The sequence below is a fragment of the Trachinotus anak genome, unplaced genomic scaffold, assembly GCF_046630095.1.
Source record: "Trachinotus anak isolate AG129_WGS33_773 ecotype Australia unplaced genomic scaffold, CSIRO_AGI_Tana_v1 ptg000031l, whole genome shotgun sequence".
Lineage (NCBI taxonomy): Eukaryota > Metazoa > Chordata > Actinopteri > Carangiformes > Carangidae > Trachinotus > Trachinotus anak.
This window is the reverse complement of record NW_027273882.1, coordinates 6,741,074-6,768,731: the sequence shown is the minus strand read 5'-3', so window position 1 is coordinate 6,768,731 and position 27,658 is coordinate 6,741,074. Positions and strand designations below refer to the sequence as shown.

Sequence of the window (27,658 nt, the reverse complement as noted above, 5' to 3'; positions counted from 1 at the left end):
CCGGGGTGCCCAGAGTTGCCTTCAGGCGGCCCAAGCGGTAGGGCCACCACCCCTGCAGGCGCAAGCTGGAGGGGCACAGACCCGCCCGGCATGGCGAGACCCCAGTCAGGTGCCCAGGATGGGACATCCAGACCCGCCGACGAACAGGGAGCCGGTCCGGCCAGGCAGGTCATCCCGCACACCCCACCCCCCCAGCACCCACCCAGGCGCAGAGGCAGGGCCCCCACCACACCCCCAGACCCCCCCCCCCCCACCACCCCCACAGTGCCCGGGGGCGCAACTGCCCCAGAGCGCCACAGCAGGCACGGGCCCACCCCACTAGGAGGCCAGGCCCGGGCAGGCCCGGACCCCCAGATGACCCCCAGATGTAAATTGTCCATCCTCGAAGTGAGTCGTTCCATTGCATGAACGAGCTTCTCTGTGGCGTTAGCATTACAGTCCAACACACCTGGTGACGCTGGATCGAGAGCAGCCACAACAGCAGGATGTGGGTTGGAGTAGGCCAGGTGTGCTTGCCCGTAGAGCCTGCCTTAGAGCGGCCTGCTATAGTCAAAGCCTCCTCCACATCCATTGCCCCCTGTTCATGGCACTTGGCTTGGAGGACAGGGTCGAGCCCAGCAAGAAAACGTCTAAAAGTCTCACCATTCCTGGCAGCTCTGTCATAGTCAGGAAAAGCCTCAGCCACGGAGACGTCGGCTGCATAGACCTCCAAACTCTCGTCCGACTGACGGGGCCGCGCAGAGGTGCGCGTCTGGAAGTACAGGAGGAACTGTTTTTGTCCGAAGGCTTCCTTTAACCTCTCCTTCACTCACTCATAATCACACTGAACATCCGGCAGTAGAGTGTCCCACAACAGGAAAGCCCCCCTTCCAGCCTCGTAGGGAGGAGATTCACCAAAGCGGCGGTGTAACTCCCGCTCCTGGTCCTCCTCGTCTGGGCGCGGACCGCGGCTTCAAACTGCTTCACCCACGTAGCAAACAGCTTCTCGCCGTCGCCACGAAATGGCGGCGGCAGCTCCACTCTCACGCCACTCACGCCACCAGTCCATGTAGTAGTACTCCCAAAATAATCTTCATCCATGTCACAGTCCGTAACGTCGCTCCAAAGCGTCCCCACGAGTATAGCTAGCCGGCTAACAGGACCGACTGAAAAAAGTTCAGTAATTGCCGAAAGAGAAAACTGCTCCAAATGCCAGGACTCACTCCAATTACCGCTGCCACCACTGTAGCGTTCCCAAGTGTATAGGGCTTCTAAAGTCACTCTTTACTGCTGACAAAAACTCACAAACATAATACTCTTTGGAGCTGAGCAACACACTCCGTTTATTTTTCTTTTTCCACGCGCGAACTCTGCAACCATAACACTGTCGCCTCTCTCTGACGTCACACCCGTGCCCCACTCTCATAATATCAACTCTTCACCTGAGCAGAACAAGAGCTGACGTCACCAGCCAATGAGACACCTGCGGTAAAGGCGGTACACAGGAGGCGGGGCAGCTGGTTAGCAGCTAGTTAGCAGCTGGTTAGCAGCGACTTCACTTTCAAATCAAAGTGCTTAAACACCTCATAAATAACTGTGCTGTCCAGAAGAATAGTCCATATGAGCTCAGCGTGAAATGTGATTGGCTGTGGTACAGTTTGTACATGTAAGACAACATTGTTGGAGGAAGAGCTGCTAGCTGGCTAACATCTGGAGCTGGTGTCAAAGTGGCGAAAAAAAGACGTCGTTACTTCCGGTTAGGATTTTCACAATACAATCAGTGGAAACAATGTAGATCGTGATAAAGCTCGTAAGATTGACGTATGACCTTTGGCCAGATCGCCCACCCCTATGCTCAAAAGTTACAAGTCCACATTCTGACTTTTTTTTTTTAACTTAATCTGATTGGACAGTGACAATCCCACAAAGCAGAGTCCAATCAGAGAGCAGGTGGTTCCTTTACCTTCATCTCTGCCTATACCCTGAAAGGTGTAGTAGATTTTCAAGATGGAGGACAGCATGGGCTTGAAAATCTACTACACCTTTCAGGATCTGCCATGGAGCTGAAGGCAACTGAATAACCTGCCCTTTGACTGAACTTTGTGATTGGATTGTCATTGTCCAATCAGTAAGGTTTAAAAAAAAACAACCCAAAAATTTCTCTTTTTTTGGCACCAGTAAATGCCACTTAAACCACAACCAAGTAATGTAAGGTTTTAAAAATCTTTCCAGGATTCCTGTTAACAGTATCTGCAGTTGGAGCTGTGTGCGGTAACCTCCTTTGAAACTGATGGGAGCTAACTTCATAATTTGCACTTGACTGAGTTTATAATGGTAAGTGAAATGAATTATTTAAAGTAAAAATGTTTCTCAATATTGTTTTGTGAAAAGCTGCCTAAAATGTCTTGATTTGTCCTGCAATGGAAAATGTATTTTAGTATAACCCACCTCAGGCCAGGACCACCTCCTGTATGTTGCCCCACACCCAGCAAAAAATGGTAATTCATGGGCGTGACTCCATCACATACCTATACCTAAACTAGGATCAAAAGGATTTTGAGCTTATAAAGTGATGTTCACAAATAATTCCAAATGTAGTTTTAAATCAATCTTTGTAAACCTGCAAAATCTGTATGAGAAACTCAAGTATATATATGTGAAGACACTGTGCTTGTGTAGAGGAGATTTGTATTTGTAAAAAGACCGTGTGATTTTAAAATCTGAGCAAATGAAATTAGTGGTGAGGTAACACAAAGACACCGTGGAAGGACTGCTTTACTCAATGTCTGTGTAAAGATACAAAGCAGACAACTGTGCAAAATTTGGTGTCCTACACAGTGTCTGACACTGAATTTACAAGCACACTTTTGATGCCGTCCTTACACCTTAAAATGATTGGACAAAGACGGTCCAATCACAAAGCAGAGTCCAATTAGAGGGCAGGTGGTTCTGGTATCTTCATCTCTATCGCACATCCTGAAAGATGTGGTAGATTTTCAAGATGGACGACAGCGCTGGCTTTAAAATCTACTCCACCATTCAGGATCTGCAGCAGATGAAGGCAACAGAAGCACCTGCCCTCTGAGTGGAATCTGATTTGTGATTGGACCGTCTTTGTCCAATCGTTTTTAAAGTGTAAGGATGGAGTCAAAATTGTACTTGTACTGTGTAGGAATTTTGAGCATCAAGTTCCACAGTTTTCTGCTCTGTATCTGTTCACAGATTTGGCAAAAGCACCATCTTCCACAGTGTCTTTGCGTTACCTCACCACTGATATCAGCTGCTCAGTTTTTATTTTTCAGTTCAGTTTTTATTTTTACAAATGCAAATCTTATTTGCTTTTCACTGTACACTAATAAGACATAACAAGCTGTACTTGGTATCAAATTAGACAAAACTAGAATTATGTTCTCAGAGGGTAATTTACAACACATTAGAACAGAACTATGTTGTAAACTAAAGGGAACTTTTTCTTTTTTTTTTTACAGCTTGCATAGCTTTGGTGAGCAAAGTGATGCATCAAACATGTTACAGAGTAGCTCCTCATTACTTTGTCATTATACCACAATGAATTACTTCACAACGAATAGAGACGGCAAGTTTCAACACAAGTATTCATATTCGTAATCACATCCATGTTGGTTTTTTGATAAATTAGTGATGACAGTTAATATACTTGCTTGGAAACTTGCTGTCTCTGATTGGTTGTTAAGGAACTTATTTGATGATATAATGATTAATTAATGAGGAACTACTCAGGAACAACTCTGTTTGATTTATCACTTCACTGACCAAGACTCTACAAGGTGTAAAATACCACTTTATCTACAACTTTGCCCTGCAGTGGAAAGTCATTGTATTTAATGCAGTACCATTGTATGTTTTCATAGGGATGCCGGAATCCAACTGGGGCCAGTACCACACCTTGTCGTCCTCCACAACCAGCAAAAATGCTAAGTCATATTCATGACTCCACCCCATACCGATATAGGCTCAAATTAGTGTCCAAATGATTTTGAACTTGTGAAGTGATGTTCACAAATAATTCCAACGTTTGTAGTTGTAAATCAACCTTTGCAAACCTGTGAAATGAATCTGTATGAGAAAGTCAAGTCTGTGCATGGGAAAATTATTTTGTCCTTTTGACAAAGACATTTGTATTTGTTACAAAAAAAAAGACTTTGTGACTCAAAACTATGAATAAATGATCAGTGTTGAGGTGAAACAAAAACACTAAAGAAATAAATGGTTTTGTCAACAGCTGTGCGGATACAGAGCAGGAAACTGAAACTCTGCTGTGTGTGACCCGCTGAGTTTTACAGTTTTCAGCTTTTTATCTGTACACAGACATTTACAAAAGCATTTCTTTTTATGTGTTGAACCCTCACCACTGACCATTTGTGTGGTTTTATTCAGAGAGTCTGTCTTTGCAGCAAATACAAATGTCTTTGTCAAAGGATACATTTTTTTTTTCACATACACAAACTTCCATTTCTCCTGCAGATTTATTTTACAGGTTTACGAAGTTTGATTTACAACTCCAACTTTTGGATTTATTTGTAAACATTACTTCCCAAATTCAAAATCATTTGGACCCTAATTTGAGCCTATATAGGTGTCGGGGGAGTAAGTCGGGGGAGGGTGAACAAGCCCGATGGCTGGGCGCAGGGCCCCCTGGGGGTCGGGCTGTCCAGCCTCGCGCCCCCATGCTAATGCTAATGCTATGCTAATGCTATGCTAATGCTATGCTAATGCTAATGCTAAGCCCCTGAAGCCTGTCACAGCAATCATTCACAAGCAGTCGTTGTCCTGGTCGCCGCCCTCCTGATCTTTGAAAATAAAATCTGCACAGCAGGTCATCAGACAGCAGACAGATGCTCTTGTTCATGTCAGCATGTAGTGTGTTGCACAGTATGTTGTGTTTTAACTTGAAATTGACATTTATAATTGCTAATCTGATGATGAATGGTTTACCAACATTCAGTGCATTATGTGACGGCCCTAGTGCCTTTGCCCAGTGTACTGTGTGTTGTTTTGTTTTGCAGGTCCTTGGCTGGGCGGGGCTGAGGACACATCACAGTAGCTTCCAACACCTGGCCAGTGTTGGAAGCTACTGAAGCCCTCCAGTCTGGATGCCAGGGGTGGTCTCCTCACCCACCACCGAGCTCGTCACGCTCTCCTTTGTTTCGTTGGGTTATTTTGCTTTACACTGACAACATGCACCTCTCATCCCTCACCTTTCATACACCATCACACACCACTGATTCTGATTCCCACACCTCATTGATTCTTGTTATTCCGTTGACTATTTGTGCTTTATTTAATAAATATGAGTTTATGATTGCTGCACGCCAGTGTTAATCTCCCTATTTTGTTGCAGTCTCTGAGCCGGACGTAACAATTATCACTGAATAGAAACACAGCCATGTCATTGCCAAAACATCTTATTTAAACAGAGTCCACTGATCAAAGAGAGTCTCCATGCAAACAACAGAATGGGCTGCATGTGACAGAAAACTACAACTCATCAGATAAAGTTATCACGTTTACTTCCTCTCTTTGAGAAGCAGATTTATACGGCATGCCTTCTTTAAAAATAAACAAAACAACCAACACTGTGCAGGGCTGTAGTGAAGCTTTATGTCCCGTCACTGCTCTTTCTATTTTTCACTGTTCTGTTTCACAGATACTTGATTTGAAAATGAAAAATATATCAAAATTATTTCTTATAAAGATGTAATTTAAATGATGAATGTCTCTGAACATATAGCTGCTGTATACTGAGCTCACACTGAGGGAGGTAGAGGCGGTGATGAGGCCGGTTCCTCCCCCAGGGACAGAGAGGGGCCGCGGGCTGCAGCGGCTCAGGCCCCGCTGCTGACCCGGAGGACGCTGCGTCCAGGCCGGACTCAGTTCTAGTTTAACCCGCTGACACAGTGAAGGTCCCTCATCTATAAATACTGAGGCGGTGGTTGTTGATGACAGGTGGTGACCTGCAGTCAGGAGGAGACTCTGCTGCTCACACATCACACAAACTATCACAGAAGCTCAGCGACTGAAATTAAAATACCTGAAGAAACTGACGGAGGAAGAACAATCATGGCGGCGTCTCAGTGAATCCAGTGATGAGAACATGTCGATTAAAAACAACATTCCTGAAAAAAAGTGTAAGAAGTGACGAATAAATGCGCCAAAAAAAATCACAAAATGAATGAACTTGGTTTGTGTAGAAGAAAACTCTCCTTTGTTTGTTTATTCACTTTTCATTAACTTGTTCTTGTCCTGACGTCACTGGCAGTAACCTAGCAACCATGCTCGTTCCCGAGACAGAGTGCACGCACACAGTGGTGACGTCACTCATAGAAAAAAGACATTTCTGAGCTTTGAAAAACTTTTACACAGATTAAACCCCGTGGATTAAACATGTAGAAGAGACAGACTGATATTGGGCTGCGCACAGCTGGAGGCGTCTGTTAAAGGTTTTACAGGCCTCTCTTTTACTGTTGCGCTCTGTGGAAAAATGCTTTTTGGGTATTTTGCAATAACCAGGAGTGGTTACTGGAAACAATTGGCTGCAAGGCTGAGCGGTGTCCAGGTCTGATAATACATCCATGCTTTGTTCCTGTCTCCATCGATCCACAGGTGAAACTAAACTCACTTTCATTTGCTTGAACTAGTTCTGAAACTAACGCAAATGCAGCAGTAGTTGTTTTGTAGTGTTGTCAGTCAGGTCTGAGGTGTGTAACTTGTAGTTTTGTAGTAGGAAGTATCGGTGTGTGTCAACTGTCACGTCGGCGTGTACAGTAGTTTTACAAGCATTTGTTCTTGATATTGAGTCCACGACTGGTTTAAACGTGTTGTAAATCTTGTTGAGATGCAGCCAGAAGCGAGTGAATATTCTGAGGAGAAATCCCATGTTTCAGCTGGGCTGGGCTAACCCTAACCCCCCCCCCCCCACCCCCCATTTTTTATTGTAAATAAACAGTGTTCTCCCTTTTTACTCCAACTTGTGTCTTGTTATTTTGATTCAATGTGGTTCCCAACCAATCCAAGTTCTAGAACCTTTTAAACTTTTATTCTTAATTGTGTGGTGTGACATATTCAAAACATATAAAGGTCAGATTGAAATTGAATTCTCTCGAATTCAAATAAGCTTAAATTATCAGAATTGACTGATTAGCAATAAATAAACTGATATACAAATATCAACCAACATATCAAATGCAACATAATAAAAGGAATAAAATAACAATGTCCTCTCTCACATCCTTATGTTTCTCACAGCAAACAGGAAGTTAGAGTCTGTCTCAACTTCTCTTTTATGACAAACACAGCCTGGCCTCCCTGAGTAGCCTGTTCCTCCTGTGACCCTCTCTCTCTGTTACAGTAGTTTGTTTTTAATTTCAGCTCCTCACGTCGTGCTGCAGATCTTTTCACCATGTGAAGCTTTGGTAAGTGACAGTTTTCAGTGTGTTGGGTCATTTAAACACTGCTTCATATTTTATCAGCTTGTGTTCTGGATGTAAAATCTTCATTTGTATCTGTGTCTGTCAGATAAATGTAGAACAGTTAAAAGAAGAATATTTCTTTATTCTATCTATCTATCTATACATACACTATATATAATGTGGTAGAGTAGAAGAATAAATTACCATCAAATTAAAATATCCCAGTTAACTATAAATAAGAAGGGTATTAAGAACCTGAACAAAATTGGTAGTACTGAAATATTGATAAGCAACAAGACAAACACTGCTACTATCAATATTATTGTAACGTCAGTTAAAAAATAAGTTAATTAACATAAATGACATTTACAAATGCTGGTGCTAGATTGGATCAGTGGGAGAGAGGGGAGGCTCTGTTATGTGAGATGAAGATGTTTGTATGCCTCTGACTGGCTAAGCTGACTGTGATTCTCTGCTCTCCATTCATCATGGCTGACAGGACTGAACACTCAAGAGTGAGGGCTCATTTAACTACATCTAATGAGGATGGACCTAAATACAATATATGTAAAACGGTGGTTGTGTGGGAAACACCAGCAACCTTAATGAAACACTTAAAGCAGTACTGAAGCACAGAACATGAGTAAAAGAACTTTCCACCTCTGCTGATGTTGAACATGTTAGTTTTTATTGTCAAAGCTGAATTCATGTATTTCAAGTAAAAATCAAACAGCTGATTTGTCCTGTTCCTGTCTCTATCAATCCACAGGTAAAACAAAACTCACTTTCATTTCCTTTAACTAGTTCTGAAACTAACGCAAATGCAGCAGTAGTTGTTTTGTAGTGTTGTCAGTCAGGTCTGAGGTGTGTAACTTGTAGTTTTGTAGTAGGAAGTATCGGTGTGTGTCAACTGTCACGTCGGCGTGTACAGTAGTTTTACAAGCATTTGTTCTTGATAATGAGTCCACGACTGGTTTAAACGTGTTGTAAATCTTGTTGAGATGCAGCCAGAAGCGAGTGAATATTCTGAGGAGAAATCCCATGTTTCAGCTGGTTTCGTTTTCGCGGGTCGCCGCCATGTTGTGATGAAGCTGTGTTCACTGTGGAGCCTGTACGTGAGAGGAGGAAGCAGGATGTGTGTGTTTTGTTAGTGTTGAGTGACAAACGGTAGAACAGAGTCACTTTATCATGTTATTATTATTATTTTGCTCCTGTAAAATGATTTTGAATTCATGTGCATTTATTTTCCTTGTTGTCAGAGGGTTTTATGTCATTTATTGTCATTTCGGTTGCACACTTGTTTCCTTTAATGAATGTGTTAGTGTTTAGTTTTCTTTCATGTACAATTTGGTGATTGAGCAATGAGCAAAGTGAATGAATGAAATGTAGCTCAGAAATAAAACTGGCCTGTGTAAGACGCTAACTCTGGTCCTCTCTCTATCAGTCCACAGCCACAGTGACTGTGTCATGGCTGCACAGTGTTCCCCGGCCTGTGAGCCGCTTGCTGCCTGTCCAGATTTCCCCGAGGTCTGGTGCACTTTATTCATTTATTTAAATTACACACGGCACCTTACTGTCCTCATTGTTCTAATGTTTGTTTTGAAATTGTTTTTATTGTCTTCACTGTTTAGTTTTTTTGTTTGATTTTTGTCCTGTTTTTGTACCTCAGGAAGTGCTACCTGAATTTTGTTATTGTTGTTTGACTCCAATAAAATGACAATTAAGCTACTACTACTACTACTACTACTACTACTACTACTACTACTACTACTACTAACACATGGTGGATCAGAGTACCTTGTTTGTCTCCTGAATGAACTGACTCTGATCAGCTGATCTGAAGCAGAAGACTCTCAGGGTCAGAGTCACAGTTTGTTCAAGCTGCTTTCTAAAACAGAGCCAGGGAAGAGGAGAGTGTAGCTGAGCAGATGCAGTGTGTTTGTTCCCAGGAACCTGAAGCTGTTCCACCTCAGCTCTTCTCATGGAAACAGGCTCATGATCCATATGAAGTCTCCTGGCTGTTTGTGATGGAGACATGATGATGGGGTGGTCCCTCCTCCTCACATCAAACGGACTGATGACAGAGAATCAGCAGCATCTTCTCTTTGTGTTTCCTCCACAGCTGAAGCTACAACATCTGTGACTGGATGTGAATTCAGCATCTGAGCTTCGTCCAAGGGAACGACCGAGTGCAGCCCTCCCAGACGGTGGGGGCTCTGCTATGAACCAGTGTGAGGACAGAGAGGAGGGAGCCCCTCCCTCTAAAACCACTCTGTGTGGGGAACATGAGAGCCAGACCAGAGCTCAGAGGTGAGATGAGGATCTCTAACTGTCCATGACTCTTCTCCATGTCAGAGCTCAGCTCTCAGATCACTGCTCCATCATTATTCACACTCACTGTCACATCAACTACTCAGTAACAGCTTAGAAGAACTAATGATCAACTACTGACTGTCTGAGGGAACAAAGAGCCAACCACTGATTGAACTGGTGAACGAAGATGAGGTCAGATCTGCTCTTTTTTCAGGTTAAAACTCTTTTTTTCCATTTGTCTCTTGTTTGTTTGTATCAGGATGCAGCAGCAGAGAGACTCTCCTGAACCCAGCTGTGTGTCCATGAAGAGTGACCGTTCTATGGGTCATTCTATTAACTTTAAAGATGGACAACCTGCTGATGGAAGGTAAGAACTGAAAACTGAACTTTGTTATTATCTGACTCTACTGAACTTGAGTAGTGACTTTTATTTAGTGTCTTTTATGAGTGGTAACTTTTATGCTGTACCCAGGTTTCCACTAGGCCGGGTATAACAGTAACTAAGTAAAGAAAACCTCTCAGCACACTACGGTCTTATCCCCTCTTCTTTATTTGATGACTGACTTTATCTCCACCACAGAGGTCCTCCTCAGGTAAAGACATTTCAGGTCAGTTTGTGATGAAATATCACATCTTCATCTACTGGTCAGGAAATCTGCTACATACAGTAAACACCAGGACACTGCTCCCAGTCTGTATCTCTATATTATAAAAGCCACAATCTTCACAGTAAAGCTAAACAAGACAACAGGACAAAACAAAAGGGCCCCAGCAGCCCTGATATGACAAAATACAAAATAACACACAACTACATACAAAATAGACAACATTTCAATAACAGAGTCAAACTAGTGAGGTCCACATCATTCACCTGAATAAATCATAACAAATCATAAAACAGTGTAACACTCAGCAGGTGACACACAATCACAGCTTGTATCATTCTAACATATTATAGGGGGTATGTCTGTTAAAACATTTGTAACCAAATAAGACGATAAGGTCCAGAGTGAGTCCCACACTGTTGAAGAAATGTCTGATATCAGATGACTCATGTAGGCTCGTCTATTAAATCAGAATCAGAATCAGTTTTATTGCAAAGTATGTTTCCACATACAAGGAATTTGTTCTGGTGATTGGTGCAGTTGGAGGTTCTTGGAGGTTCTTGGAGGTTCTTGTAAACAACAGGTTTATACAGTTTTAGTTTCTGCCTGTATGTGGGAATCAGGTGGACCATGACATGGTCAGAGTGGCCCAGTGCAGCCCGGGGGACGGCGGGATAAGCACCACTGATTGTGGGGTAACAGTGGTCCAGAGTGTTCCCCTCTCTGGTCGGGCAGTTAACAAACTGTCTGTATTTGGGCAGTTCGTGGCTGAGGTTACCTTTGTTAAAGTCAACAAGGACAATAACTAAGGAGTCCGGGTTGGTCCGCTCCACACACAGTATCTGCTGTGGCCTGTGGTGGGATGGAAACACCGACCAGGATGAATGAGGTGAACTCACGGGGGGAGTAGAAGGGCCTGCAGTTTATGATGAAAGTCTCCAGGTCAGGAGAACAGTGCTGCAGGATCACTGTCACGTCTCTGCACCAGCCACTGTTTGCATAAAAGCAGATTCCTCCACCTTTGGTTTTGCCGGACAGCTCTGTGTCGCGATCCGCTCTGAAGAGCTGGAAGCCGGCCAGCTCCAGCGCAGAGTCCGGATCGATCCACACAGCCACGTCTCCGTGAAGCACAGGACGGAAGATGAAGAAAAGTCTCTGTTCTTCTGCACCAGTAGCTGAAGTTCATCCAGCTTGTTGGGCAGTGAACGTGAAATACAGGTGTGTTCACTTCTTCACTTCTACCTGAGGAAGACAATCTGTGGTTGAAAGGCTGGATCAGTCCAGATAGAGTAACAGTTCTTCCTGTGCTCTCTACTTTTCTGTCTCTCTTCATCAGGCTGCATGAATGATGAGGAGTTAATACACTGAATCAGAATCAGGTTTACTACCAAGTATGTTTCACATACAAGGAATTAGCTTTGGTGTTTTGGTGCAGAGCAATAATCATAGCAAGACGAAAAAATATAAAGAAAGATAAAGTAAAAGCAAGAACTGCAAGTGGTAAAGATGTACAGCGTTAGCTTTCCTCTCACCTCCAGAGCTTTTTACTCAGTATTAGCAGGTCTATGCTGCCCTCTGCTGGACACTGAGATGTAACACACCTCCTCTCTGTCATCTGTGCTCTGATTTATGTCTCATGTTGCAGGGAAAAGAAGAAATGTAGTTACTCAGTTAAACAAAATAATGTTTCTTTTTCAAATGTTTAGTATTTAATGATTAAACATAAAGATTCATAATGTAAAGGACATGTATATAACAATGTTTATTGCAGGTGTAGATTTGTGTTTAAAGAGGCATTTTCCATCTCTCAAACTCATCCACTGTCTTCTTACTGATTTTCTACCTGCTTCTAAAATTTCAGCTGATGCTCTGATCACAATCTTTTTTTCAAATGTCAGTTGTCACTTGTTTGTTTGTATCAGGATGCAGCAGCAGAGACCAGACTCTCCTGAACCCAGCTGTGTGTCCATGAAGAGTGACCGGTCTATGGGTCATCTTCCGAACTTTAAAGATGGACAACCTGCTGATGGAAGGTAAGAACTGAACTTTGTCATTATCTGACTCTCCTCAGACAGATTAAGGTCCTGAATCTTTCAGGAGATCCAGTACAATCTCATTTTCAAGTTTCCCTTTGCTGTGCACAAGTAGGGACAATTTGCTTATTGGCGTATAATATTAAAGATTATCAGGGATAATCACCTATATATATATATATATATATATATATATTTTTTTTTTTTTTTTTTTTAAATATGTTTACTACAAGTAGTAACCTCGGGGCACCACCCTGTCACCAGGGACCAATGACCAAATTGATGGCTCAAAATGCAGATTCAGAAAGTTAAACCAAGGGTAAATTCAAGCACTGACTGTTCTGAATCCAGCTGTTATCACAAATACACCCACAATAATCACAGACAACGACAAGTTAAATTATAACAGGATTTATTAATAAGACTAATAATTATTTAAAATAACATTACATGATATTAAACTGATTATAATTCAACAAACTAACTAACAAACCTGGGTACTAACTAGATGATTACAGGCAAAACACATGTAACAACCGTGTGTGTGTGTGTGTGTGTGTGTGTGTGTGTGTGTGTGTGTGTGTGTGTGAGGGAGAGAGAGAGAAAAAATGGCGGCGGAGTTACGTGAATGACGTACTCGCTAGAGCCAAGATGGCGGCTGGCCGCAGCGTGAACAGGAGAACAAAGGGAGGGACCCTTGAGCTTTACGTTATGACGCGATCACACTCTAGTGCAGCTTTAATGTGAGTGAAATGTAGATGAGGTGATTGGGAGAAAAGAGCAGGAATAGAGATGAAGAGAGGAAAGAGTCCACAAGAGATCGTCACCACAGTTAATAATCACCACAATATCATTACACAATAACGGAGCCAGAGAACCGGAGTTCGTCTGGTTGGATATTGGTCCTTTAACTAGTGAGATTTGGCTTATTAAGCTGATCACAGTGAACGATCTAAAACAACCAGATCTGCAGCACTTATAATTATAATATAATTACAAATACAACACGCTACACTAACTGTGTCTCTGCCCAGACATCAGCCTCTGACTCTGAGTTGCTCTGATCCTTCAGAGTTAGAAAAAGAAAGTCCACACTGGTTCTCCACAGCTCGGTCCTTGGCTCTCCTGGCGATGACAATGTGAGGAGTTCCTTGGCGGCAGCGGGAAGGTCACAGATGAGGGACGGTGGACTTTGTTTGTCTTTAACAAAGTCTGCTCGTCCTCACAGAACTAAGATCAGCTGATTGCACAACGATTTACGTCGGATCCGAAAAATGTACAAAAACGAAAAAGGAAACAAACAACAGCAGACTGTGACCTCGGCTTTAAGAAGTTGTGGAAAAAGGTCAAATGTTTGCAGACTGTTCCCTTTCAGCAGCCGAGTGGTGGAGAAAACTTGGAGTAGTTCTCTACTGTAACTGGTGCCCGGGAAAAAGCAACTGCTGCTTTTATCACCTGAGTGACGTTACTGGGGATCCCTGCTGAGAGTACCTGGCCTCGGCCAATGCCGATGCTGAGTTTACATTCAAACCCCGATTCACACCTAGGTGTGAATTGTGGGGGGGGTCATGGCTCCGTTTTTCAAACAGTCGATCAACTCTGGCTCAGGCTTTTGGGGGGACATGTAGGCCTCTCTATTGTTCTTTCAGGACACATGGCTGGAGATCCCAACACCTTGTTCCCTGATGAGCTGGATGATGTCACCTGTGTGTCTCAGGTACTCCAGGTCTGGGAATCCTTTCTGCCCTGACTTGTCATTGTGGTTCTAGTTGCGCATTAAAACCTGTGATCCGCTGTTGATGAGATGAATATCTTCACTTCTTCACTGAACAGGAAGACAAATCTAAACTGATCCATGGTTCCTCTCTTCATGAGGGACTTCACCAGGGGTCATCAGGTGTTTATGCTGTTTTAGCATCAGACACCTTCCACAGTGACACAGCTCAGACTGATGAGACTGTGACTTGTCTCAGCATTACCATCCCACAGATCACTCCTCCTTATCCATCACCATCTGGAGGCTTTTTCAGCAGGTCTGGTCCTGACGGCTCTAATCCTTGGCAACATGTGATCCCTGCAGTGTTAATACTCTGCACATCCAGTGGTTAGCAGAGCTTCTGCATTTCCTCTGTGTGCAGAGTCAAAGCTCTGTGATGCTGAGGTCTTCATTCTGAGGAGTGATCAGGATGACAGCTGCTGGTCAACAGGAACCTTTGTAGTCCTGTATTTAATTATTGATGTGGGCACAGATTGTTACTGAACCATACAACTGCTGTGAAACATCCTCATGACCTTCTTCCTCTTGACTCATGACTGAGTCGTCTCCCAGTCACCGAGGGGGGGGGGGGGGGGCTCAGAAGACACTTATTAGCCATTACTAAAAACGTCACAGCAATTATGACAAAAATTTCACATAAATTGTTAATATTATATGTCGCTGAATGAGGAGGGATGTAATCTGAAACTAGCTGCGGAGGCATACAAATGTAATTCTAGTCTTTTAAGTTGATGTTTTCTCCACAGAGTTCATCAGGAGAGCTCAGAGGTCCACAGTGATCAGTCTGCCCAGCAGCATCAACCAGACATGGACTCCATATTTAAGGTCTGTGCAAGTACAAGCACATTTTTACGATTTAACCACATCAACTACAGATTAACAGCTGAATTTCCCCTCAGGTCCTAACAGTCTCCGTGCTGCTCTGTTTAGACCAGCAGACCTTCTGACTGACACATCAATCACATGTTGTTTTTTACCAGTTTAAATGAAATGTTCAGTTTATCATCTGTTCCAGCTGCTGGAGGAGAACATTGTCACTTTTGTGAAGAACGAGCTGAAGAGAGTCCAGAGGGTCCTGAGACCAGATTACCCAGAATGCTCAGAGAGTCAGAGGGAGGATGGGGAGATGTTGTACGGTGAGGATGAAGAGCAGAGGAGGAGCAACAGAGAGGTGATTCTGAAGATCACACTGAACTTCCTGAGGAGACTGAAGCAGGAGGAGCTGGCTGACTGTCTGCAGAGCAGTAAGAGGATTTCTATAAAGACTTAACACGGTAGATACAGGAAATATGGCACCCTTAGAGAGATTTACATTTCTAAATTGTAAATATGCTGCACTTATCTGCATCAAATGTATAAATTATTCTTAGCTACACACAGTCACAAGCTGTTATCCTCCATTGTTGAGCTGAATTATTAATACATTGATAGAATGTTTAGATTATGAGTTTGTTTTTTGGATCCTAGTATCGACAATCAATGACTGATTTCATCTGTCATTTGTTTATTCAGAAACTAGAGCTGCAGGCTGTCCACATAAAGTCAAATCTAACCTGAAGGAGAAGTTCCAGTGTGTGTTTGAGGGGATCGCTAAAGCAGGAAACCCAACCCTTCTGAATCAGATCTACACAGAGCTCTACATCACAGAGGGAGGGACTGGAGAGGTCAATGATGAACATGAGGTCAGACAGATTGAAACAGCATCCAGGAAACCAGACAGACCAGAAACAACCATCAGACAAGAAGACATCTTTAAAGCCTCACCTGGAAGAGATGAACCAATCAGAACAGTGATGACAAAGGGAGTGGCTGGCATTGGGAAAACAGTCTTAACACAGAAGTTCACTCTGGATTGGACTGAAGACAAAGCCAACCAGGACATACACTTCACATTTCCTTTCACTTTCAGAGAGCTGAATGTGCTGAAAGAGAAAAAGTTCAGCTTGGTGGAACTTGTTCATCACTTCTTCACTGAAACAAAAGCAGCAGGGATCTGCAGGTTTGATCAGTTCCAGGTTGTGTTCATCTTTGACGGTCTGGATGAGTGTCGACTTCCTCTGGACTTCCACAACACTGAGATCCTGACTGATGTCACAGAGTCCACCTCAGTGGATGTGCTGCTGACAAACCTCATCAGGGGGAAACTGCTTCCCTCTGCTCGCCTCTGGATAACCACACGACCTGCAGCAGCCAATCAGATCCCTCCTGAGTGTGTTGACATGGTGACAGAGGTCAGAGGGTTCACTGACCCACAGAAGGAGGAGTACTTCAGGAAGAGGTTCAGAGATGAGGAGCAGGCCAGCAGGATCATCTCCCACATCAAGACGTCACGAAGCCTCCACATCATGTGTCACATCCCAGTCTTCTGCTGGATCACTGCTACAGTTCTGGAGGATGTGTTGAAGACCAGAGAGGGAGGAGAGCTGCCCAAGACCCTGACTGAGATGTACACCCACTTCCTGGTGGTTCAGTCCAAAGTGAAGAACATCAAGTATGATGGAGGAGCTGAGACAGATCCACACTGGAGTCCAGAGAGCAGGAAGATGATTGAGTCTCTGGGAAAACTGGCTTTTGAGCAGCTGCAGAAAGGAAACCTGATCTTCTATGAATCAGACCTGACAGAGTGTGGCATCGATATCAGAGCAGCCTCAGTGTGCTCAGGAGTGTTCACACAGATCTTTAAAAAGGAGAGAGGGCTGTACCAGGACAAGGTGTTCTGCTTCGTCCATCTGAGTGTTCAGGAGTTTCTGGCTGCTCTTCATGTCCGTCTGACCTTCATCAACTCTGGAGTCAATCTGATGTCAGAGGAACAAACAACCTCCTGGTGGACTGAGGTGTTCAGGGGAAAATCACCACACTTCTACCAGAGTGCTGTGGACAAGGCCTTACAGAGTCCAAATGGACACCTGGACTTGTTCCTCCGCTTCCTCCTGGGTCTTTCACTGGAGACCAATCAGATTCTCCTACGAGGCCCACTGTCAAAGACAGGAAGTGGCTCACAGACCAATCAGAAAACAGTCCAGTACATCAAGAAGAACATCAGCAAGAATCTGTCTCCAGAGAAAAGCATCAATCTGTTTCACTGTCTGAATGAACTGAATGATCGTTCTCTAGTGGAGGAGATCCAACAGTCCCTGAGATCAGGACGTCTCTCCACAGATGAACTGTCTCCTGCTCAATGGTCAGCTCTGGTCTTCATCTTACTGTCATCAGAAAAAGATCAGGACGTGTTTGACCTGAAGAAATATTCTGCTTCAGAGGAGGCTCTTCTGAGGCTGCTGCAAGTGGTCAAAGCCTCCAACAAAGCTCTGTAGGTGCTCATATATCCATCTAGATAAACTGCATATTTTTCTTCAGTCAAGACAAAAATCACATTTTTGTAACTGATTTCTTTCGTTTTGCTGATTCCTCTTCAGACTGAGTCACTGTAACCTCTCAGAGAGAAGCTGTGAAGCTCTGTCCTCAGTCCTCAGCTCTCAGTCCTCTAGTCTGACAGAGCTGGACCTGAGTAACAACGACCTGCAGGATTCAGGAGTGAAGCTGTTGTCTGCTGGACTGGAGAGTCCACAGTGCAGACTTGAAGGACTCAGGTCAGGATTCATCTTTTTGTCAAGGCTTTGTATCATTTTTATGATCTTGCAGATTTAAAGGACTCAGATTAGAGTTCAGCTTTTTGGCATTTAACAATCAAAGAGCTTTCAGAATTTAGAGCAGGGCTGGGCGATCTGGCTAAAACATTATATGACAATGTTTCTGAGAAGAATTGCAAACCACGATGTGATTTACTATCAGCATCCTGGTACTGCTTTGGTTTTGTTGTGAAAGTCATGAACAGAAGTTGATATGTATTTTTTGGCTGCTGTGACTTTCAACTCATGCAGTATTTATGGAGGTAGATTTGTTTCAGTATTATTTGTGTGAATACATCAGCAATCCATGTGTAAATGTATGAATGCAAAAAGTATATTTTAAACTTACAAAAACATTTTGCAAGTATGACATAGATCTGCAAATACACAAATTTCACAAATAAAACAAACTATGAATATATTTAATGATTTTACAAATAAATCAGAAGCATTTGTGAAAATCTTCCTCACATTTACAACTTTCAAACAGGCATTTGTGAATCAATTTTCTCTTTGTGAAGTGCAAAAGCATTTGTGGATCTCATGTGACTCACACAGTGTTTTATCATTTACAGATGACACATTTACACACGGATTGTTTATCTGTTAACATAAATAATACTGAAACAAATCTACCTCCATAAATTTTTGTTTAGACAGCTCTGCTATTTATTTATTAATCAGAAAGTTCAGTCGCCGCTCCAGCTCGTCCTGTCTCACATTGTAGTAACTGCAGGCAGGTGTCTCCTCCCACAGATGTAACTCCACTGTCTCAGGCTGCAGCTGGTGACAGTGGTTCTTGTTCTTGTTCTGCTCCAGTGGGGAACTGTTATGTGTCGCTCGGCCAAGATCTCTGATGCTGTAAAGCAGAACAAGGACTGCTGTTGCCATAGTGGTTGAGCTGTTTAATAGTTAAAAGTGGGCTGGTTTGCAGTGATTGAACTTCTAAATATGGCACCTTCCTCATGAGACGATCAGGACGACTCATTTGATGAGTAAATTATAAGTAAAATTGCTCACAATTTAAGATCGTCAGTTCGCCCACCCCTAATATTTAGTATGTGATAATGTGTCATTCAATTTTTCATGTCACTTAATTTTTTCTTCTGGAATTCCTCTTCAGACTGAGTGACTGTAACCTCTCAGAGAGAAGCTGTGAAGCTCTGTCCTCAGTCCTCAGCTCTCAGTCCTCTCATCTGACAGAGCTGGACCTGAGTAACAATGACCTGAAGGATTCAGGAGTGAAGCTGCTGTCTGCTGGACTTGGAGAGTCCACAGTGCAGACTTGAAGGACTCAGGTTAGGATTCATCTTTTTGTCAAGGCTTTGTATAATTTTTATGATTTTGAACTGAACTGACTTTTACCAGCATAAAAAAGCTGCATGCTCCATAATTAATCACAGATGTAATGAAATAAAAGGAAAGTGTTGTTGGTTTGGACATTAGGGTCCAGTGGAGCGGTGTAAACATCATGATGTTGTTCTACTAGTGTACAGTGAAGCCTATATGCCCAATTTGCATTTCCTTTCACACAACATTGTCATCCTCATATAACATGTTTTCTTTAAGCCCTCCCCCTCACCACCTCCCTTGAAAATTTCCTGCAGGAACATTTAAAGTATCAACACTTTGAATTCAGTAAAAACTCCAACTCCAAGAAAACCTGATACCCAGACCTGATGTTTGGAGCATCATCACAGACCACAGTCAGAGTCTAACTCTCAACAACACTGAGTCACATAGATTCAACCCTCTCACTGTACACCTGAATGAAAATGATTGGATGTTACTGATGTTATGGAGGCATAAATTGTGTGTGTGTGTGTGTGTGTGTTTGTGTGTGTGTGTGTGTTCAGTCTGTCAGGCTGTCTGGTCACAGAGGAAGGCTGTGCTTCTCTGGCCTCAGCTCTGAGCTCCAACCCCTCCCATCTGAGAGAACTGGACCTGAGCTACAATCATCCAGGAGACTCAGGAGTGAAGCTGCTGTCTGCTGGACTGGAGGATCCACACTGGAGACTGGACAATCTCAGGTATGGACAGATGGACAGACAACAGCAGCTCTCACACTGTTTCTCTGTCTCTCTGACTAACTCAGGAACTCTGCTTCATGTTTCATGGTGGATATGAGTGAAGATGGTTGAAGTTGATCCTGACTTTGTTTCTTCCTCCAGGGTGGACCATGGTGGACCACAGAGACTGAGACCTGGTGTGAGGAAGTGTGAGTGTGTTTTAACTTTGATTCATGATTCACAGCTGCACATGTTACACTAGATTTTTATTCAGGTTCTGTTTTTGTCAGTGAGGCTGGAAAGATGTTAGAATTCAAGTCAATCAATTTAAAATCCACAAACTGAGCACAGTGATCCAACAAAACTAATCAATACATTTCATTAGCAGTGGAGCCAACAGAAAGCTGACTTTGTTTCTTTTGATTTTTTGTCTGTCAGTGATTTTATAGAGGAGTTTTGTTGCCTTCAGGTGCTGCTCCTAAGCTCATATTTCACATGTTTGACTGCTATAAGTTTTGTTAAGGTATCCTTCAGTTTTCTTCCTGCATGTTTTTAATAAATCATTGTTCAAAAACCTACAAGTCATAAACACAACAGGCCATAATTAATGTCACACAGATGTTGAGTAAAAATGAGCAGAGGTGGATTTATCTTCTACTTCCTCCCTGAATGACAGACCTGGGGACGGATTTTCAATACATCTGCACAAAAACCAGACCTGCTCCATTTTTCACACATAAACTGGTGTTTCTATAAACACAATGTGTGCATGTCACACAGACCTCAGACCAGTGTACACATGGTTTTCTAGAGCAAGCTGCAGGTGATGAGGTGGAAATGGGAAATAGGCTGAGAGACTGAATCTTAATAATAAAACATTGTTTGTTGATGTTGTTGTTAATTTCACTTGCTCCTGTTCTTTTGCTGCTCTTTTCACTGACAGATCTACAGACTGCTGAAGCAGACACATGTATTGATACACAAACACATGATTCAGGGTGTGTCTACATCCATTGCTGTCTCACTGTGGGAGTGGAAATGAGGCTCCTGTATGTGCGTCCACTTCCACACTGATTGAGATTCATAAAACTTTCTGTCTTTGTGCACATATCTGGCCCCTGGTCAGTGAAAACCAGCTTAAAGCCAGTTGGTGGACCCACAGTCCTCAGACTGGATCTTCATCAACACTGAGTTCAGCTTTTTGCAGCTTTTGGACCAAAACATCCAGACTGTTGTGAAACTTTTTTGTAGCAGATGACAGTTTGAGATTTGATGCCAAAGGTGTGAACTTTGTGCTGAATGTGAGCTCTTTGGTGGAGCTGATGACAGTTTTAGAAAGCAGATGGTTCAGAGCTTCTTTGTGCTGCAGTGGAAGATGATGAGCCAGTTTTATTAGTGAGACTTTATTCACTACATGTTTTTATTGATGTGGATCCATCAGCCGTCATCCTCAGGTCCACAGCAGAAAAAAGCAGAACATTGCTGACATCTTGACTCATGTTCAGTAACTGTTGATGTTGTTATAACTGGATTGTTGGATTTTCATTTAAATGTAGTCAAACATTATTCACAGTTGAATATGAAATGTAAATTTGAATGATTCACTTTCAGTAATTGTCAGTAAAGTTGTTGATAAATCAACAAATGATAAACTGCAGCTGTGTTGTGTCTTGTTCTCTCCATCAGATGCCTGTGAACTGGAACTGGACACAAACACAGTAAACAGATTCCTCAAATTCTCCAACAACAAAAGGAAGGTGACGCATGTGACAGGGGATCAGTCATATCCTGATCATCCAGACAGATTTGACTTCTGGTCTCAGCTCCTTTGTAGAAATGGTCTGACTGGTCGCTGTTACTGGGAGGTCAAGTGGAGAGGAGAGGTTCATGTATCAGTGAGTTACAGAGGAATCAGAAGGAAAAGAAACAGTGAAGACTGTGTGTTTGGATGGAATAATCAGTCCTGGAGTCTGAGGTGCTCTGATGATGATGGTTACTCTGTCTGTCACAATAAAGAAAAACATCCTCCTCCTCCTCCTCTGTCTCTCACAGAGTAGCAGTGTATGTGGACTGTCCTGCTGGCACTCTGTCCTTCTACAGAGTCTCCTCTGACTCACTGATCCACCTCCACACCTTCAACACCACATTCACTCAACCTCTGTATCCTGGGTTCTGGATCTTACCTGGTTCCTCAGTGTCTCTGTGTGGTCTGTAGGTCTGAGAGTCTCTCCTGTGGACAGAAACTCTGCTGACTGCAGCTCAGCTGCTGAAATCAAAGTTGACTCTGTTCACCATCACACACAGTCCACAGAAAAAGAAGGGCCACAGTTACCAGCTGCAGGACACTGGTGGTTCTTCACTCTCTGCATATTTCCCATTAAAACCAGTTTGACAAACATCATGTGTTTGTGAAACAGCACATTTGTTAAAAAGCTGCATCATTTTGATGTTGAGTTTGTAAATTCAGGATTTAATAATCCAGGTTGGGATTAAAAATCTTCTGGTTTGTAGAAATGATTTATGTTTAAGTAGAAGTGGAAATGAAATAAATATATCTGGTATCAAACTGCACAGTTTCTTCATAAAATGTGATGATTAGTGAAAGACTCAGACTCTCCTCTCTCAGAATATATTCTCCATGATACAGATCACAGAGAAATATATTCCTCATCAATAAAGAAAGTTGTTTCTCCTTCATTTATTAATCCGACCTACAGATCCACTGTTTTCAATCTGATGCTGAATCTGAAAAACAATCAAATCTAAACCTTGGGAGTGAACCTGTTATTAGTCCACTTGGGTCTAAACCTGCAGTGATGTGGTTTCATATCAGTCCAGACCGGCAGGTTTCTAATAAAGGGCTGTGTGTGAAGGATGGTCTGGTGTGTCCTCGCTCACGGCTCCTCCATCCTCCCTCCTCCCTCCTCGCTCCCTCACAGCAGAAATAAGAGGTTTGGGACGTTCTTTAAGATGGAGGATCAGAACAAAAACCTTCCTCCTCCTCTTCAGGGTTTAGACTTAAGTAAGTCTCTACAGGAAGTGACCTTCCACAATAAGACTCAGATACAGCCAATAAACTGTCTCTTCAATAAAGAATCTCTCACAGGAAAAACTTTAAAATCAGTAAAAAAAAGTCTGTGATAATGTCACACTGATGATGTCAGACTGGGGGCAGGGCTGATGTCAATGTTCTTTAATTCAATATCAATACAGTGTGATTTATTGACATGAATGTCAGGTGATGTTAACAGAAGTATCAAGGAAAATACAATTCAAAGCTTTGAGTCTGACAGTAAAGAGATATTCTGTCAGTTTATATTCATGGTTCAGATGATGAGATAGATGAGTATTGGTTTGATTGGTCCAATGTTCCAGAGCGGCCACTTTTGTTCTTTGAATCATTTGGTTCTCTCTGATTGGTGGTTGGACAGTACTGGCTGTTATTTGATCAGTAAGTCTCAGGACCAGCTGACAGCAGGGACTCTTTTAGGGAGTCAGTTCTTGAGTTTGTACTTCCTGAAGTCTTGGTGTGTCTTAGAGTCTCAATTTGAGATGTGTCCAAAATGTAAGTCTTCTTCTTTAATGTTAATAATCAGTGGATAATGATCTAATCTGCCCTGACTGACTGAGTGGACCCTGAACTTCACCACCATAAAGAGAGATTGGTTTGATTACACTGACAAATATTTTAGTCCAAATCCTGATTGGTATCTACTTTGTAAAATGTTCTCTACATACTTCCTGTTTCAGTGGCTTCACTGTCAGACCAAAGTTACCTGAGACACTGACTCTGAGCTCCAGGTGATCAGAATAATGGCTGTGATCTACAGCAGGAGCAACCAGGATTCTACCTAGAGCTGAAAAAGTGACCAATCAGCAAGAAGGGTCTTGGTAAGAGAGGTGACCAAGAACCTGATAGACACTCTGGGTGGGCTCCAGAGATCCTGTGTGGAGGTGGGAGAAACTTCCAGAAGGAAGTGGGGGTCGAGGTAAGCCACAAATATCTAAAGATCATTTTTAAAGTTGACAATATTTTTGTGTAACTGAAGCCAGATTTGTTGATGTTTTTTAAGTTACTTTTAGATGAGATGATAAGTCCTCTTTATACCACACAATAACTCCACCTGAATCTCTACTGTGATGTGTGTGTTTGTGTTTGAGGGATGGTTGTAATGTGTCTCTATAGTGTGGAGGACAGTGGGTGTCTCACGTCTCCACCATGTTTCTAATTATATGACAATATCTTGACTTGTAATGATGGAGATGAGTTCTGGGTCTGTGTTCTTCAGTCTAAAAGCTGAAGGTTCACTGAATTATCAGTGACCAAATAGACATTTCATCAATAATTAATCACTCAGATAATAAACAATGGCAAGTAAACAATATGGTCGAAATTAAACTCAATCAATACAGAAAGTACAGAACACAATCAGGAACTAAGGAGCAGGCAACAACCTTTGTTTTGGTTTTTTTTTTAACCAAGAGATGTAGTAGCTGCTTCACCTGTGACGTCTGAGTGGTTGACCTCCACCTCTGTGTGGCCTTGTTGGATCAGTTCACCTGTTGTAATGACCTCCAGCTGCCAATCATGAGTCTGACACTTCTGTCTGAAGATTGTTGTATTGAGTTTTATCAGAGACTTATATATCCACATTGTTACACCTCATGTTTGTCTTTCTCTCCTGAGCTGATATTCAACACAATGTCAGACAAATGTTTAGATGTTTAGTTTTCACCATCTAGTGGACAGATAGTGGAACTACATCACCTGGTCTGTGATTCCTCTGGTACAGACTCTGACAAAGGTTAGACTGGTTTTGACGTCACTCTGTCTTTTTTTTCATACTTGGACTCTGAAGTTATAAGTTGTGACTCGTCCTCAGATCAAACACACACAGACTCCAGGACTGATGAGGGAGAATGAGCAGCTGCTTCTCTCCAAATGTTTCCTCTACACATGAAGGTGGAAAGTGTCTGTAAGTCGACCTGAAGTCAGTTCAGCAGGTGAGAATCTGTAAATGTCTGAACAGGATCACTGTGGTCACATTGTGTTGTATCACTGTTTGACTGGACAGTAGAAATGTTTCTTGGTGCTGATTGGCTGGTTTAAAGTATATATCTAATGCCTGCAAGTGTAAATATTCTGAAGAATTTCTATCACAGTTAATGTCAATGATTTGAGTGTGATGTGCATCTATTACTGCAGCTGCCCTGTAAAAACATGGAGTTCTGTCAGTTTTATAGAGACGAGACTTCTAGACCTCTAAAAGTGTGAGTTCACTGAATGATACTGAACAGTTTGTTGACTTTGTTCATTGTTCTAATCTACAATAATACTCACTGAGTTAACTTTTAACTTTTAAATCAACAGACTTAAACTTCATTTAATCTTGACTGAAAATCTTATTAACTTAAATAAGGTTAAATGATGACAATTTGGTTGATTTCCTTAAGCTGACATGCAGTGTATTTAATGAACTATTGCTGTTGATGGTGTTTAAAACAACAAAGTCAGTTCAACTTAGTTTGGCTCCTTTGTTTCCTGCTTCACTGAGCTGAACACTGGTGATCCTGGATAACTGGTATCCTGCAGCTGGTTATCAACTGGCTCTGTTAACTCTGGGTTTAGTGATCAGGCAGAGTTGTTAATTATATAAACAGAACCATGAATGAAGCACTGAATTTAAATCAGCACTTAAAAAAAATAATTTGACTGATCCATAAAAGCATTTGCTGTTTATTAGTGAACTGTTCACTAAGTGGCTGCTTAGGGCTCCTCAGCAGTCAGGAGTCCCCAGACGAGCTGAAGATGTGAACCATGTTTGGGTTTCTCTCTTCAGCTTTTGTCACATTTTTTGTATTTACCCCTGGAGTAAGTCCATTGAAGGTTTAAAGCTGCTCTGTCTGTGTGTTGGGATGATTTTTGGCAGCAAGAGTTTAGGCTCATCATAAATAATTTAGGATTCATAACAGATTTGGAGGTGCTCAACCAGAGACTAATATAACAAGCAGATTTTGGAGACACTTAAACCAGTCAAACAAATCAATTTAAATAAATTAGTTTAAATAAATTAATTTGTACCATGAAACTGAAGGGAATCAGAAACTGACGTATCCTGTAAACAAAACCTTGTGTTGATTTAGTTCATCTGTGCTTTTGGGAACAGTTGGGGGTTATTGGAATAACTTGAGTGAGTGAATAAATAAGCAGGTTTTCTTCCAGTTCATCATTTATTTTGGTATTTGATGTTTTGGACTCATACACCCATTGTCCACTTGTAACAGATTATTTTTCAGTATAGGTAACTGTTTGTTAAATGTATATGCTTTTTCCAACCATCACAATATGTAAAATATCTGCATTAGTTACGATCCACAGGTTGTGCTTCCTCTTACATACTCTTACAGAGTATGTGACACAATCTACTTACTGACAGAAAGAAAGTCAGAGTCAACAAGTCTCTGTGATGAGGAGACACTGAGGATGCAGTGCAGTGTATTTGTTACAGGCTCAAACAGAACTTTTCACTAAAATACAGTAGAATTGTATAAAAACACATTTTCTTTAATCAACATGATCCAAATCACTGTTCCCTCACTACGTCCTGCTGAACTTTGTTGATTAATGGTCAGTTATCACCATCTAGTGGACAGATAGTAGACGTGCACCACCAGACCTGAAACTTACAGTCACTAAAACAGGTTAGATTGGTTTCTGATGACTCATTGATGTTTTTCATACTTGGACTCTGAAGTTATAAGTTGTGACTTGTCCTCAGATCAAACACACACAGACTCCAGGACTGACGAGGGAGAATGAGCAGCTTCTTCTCTCCAAATGTTTCCTCTACACGTGAAGGTGGAAAGTGTCTGTAAGTCGACCTGAAGCCAGTTCAGCAGGTGAGAATCCCACCAGAGAAATCTGTACATTACATTTTGAAGAGCACTTTACTTAATTTATGTGTTGACAAAGAAACCATTTTTGGGGTTATAACTACTTTGGGGAAATCAGTGAGTACATGTTGGTGGTGCTATACTAACATTTGCAGCAAAAGTATTTGACCAAAACAACAATTAATGGAGCACTGTACTAAATTTAGAGATTAAAACCAGATGTGGGTATTTTATTGGGGTGCTACATTACATTATGAAAAAACATTTAGAGGGACCAGTGCAAATTCTATCTGCAACAAATAGTGCAACAAACACAAGGTAAATGTTTAATCTCAGACTTGTACATCCACGTCACTGCACCTCAGTTTCCTCTGCTGAGCTCACATTGATCACACAAAATGTTTAGGTTGCCCCGTCTGGTGGACAAATAGTAGAACTGCACATAATGTTTATGACATCACTATGTTTTTTTTAGACTTGTACTCTGAAGTTATGAGGGTGGGAGTCATCCTCAGATTAAAATGTATGATTTAAAATTCTAAACCTCCTCATTAATTAATCTTCTCTCTAATGTTCCCAAACCCTGATATTTGATATGATCCCTACATTTGTGAGAATTTCACAATTTTTCAAACAAATAAAAACCTGTTAAAAATAAAACAGAATCTTATTCCATCAGACAAAGTGACCAGGTGCACATTGAAAAGAGAATTTTATGGCAATTGTAAATACATTCTGCTACACACACTTCCAAATTTATGGATTATAAAACATTTAACATGGGGTGGCCTGGTAGTCAAGTGGTTAGGGCACGTACCATGTTGAGCGCAAGACACTATTAGCAGGCAGTCACTGGTTCGACTCCCGACCGGTCCGACTCTTTCCTGCATGTCATTCTCCTCTCTCTACCCCCTTTCCTGTCAGTCTCCACTTACCTATAATAAAGGCATAACCCCCCCCCCCCCCCAATT

General features: G+C 42.2%; 1 protein-coding gene across 1 annotated transcript in view; it reads left to right on the top strand.

The window, feature by feature from the left end:
* Positions 1-27,658, top strand: part of LOC139612516 (NACHT, LRR and PYD domains-containing protein 12-like) — a 74,927-nt gene that overhangs the window by 33,245 nt on the left and 14,024 nt on the right. The window contains exon 15 of the mRNA XM_071468153.1: positions 17,572-17,745. Coding sequence (XP_071324254.1) covers positions 17,572-17,745 — 174 coding nt within the window. The remainder of the gene's footprint in view (positions 1-17,571; positions 17,746-27,658) is intronic.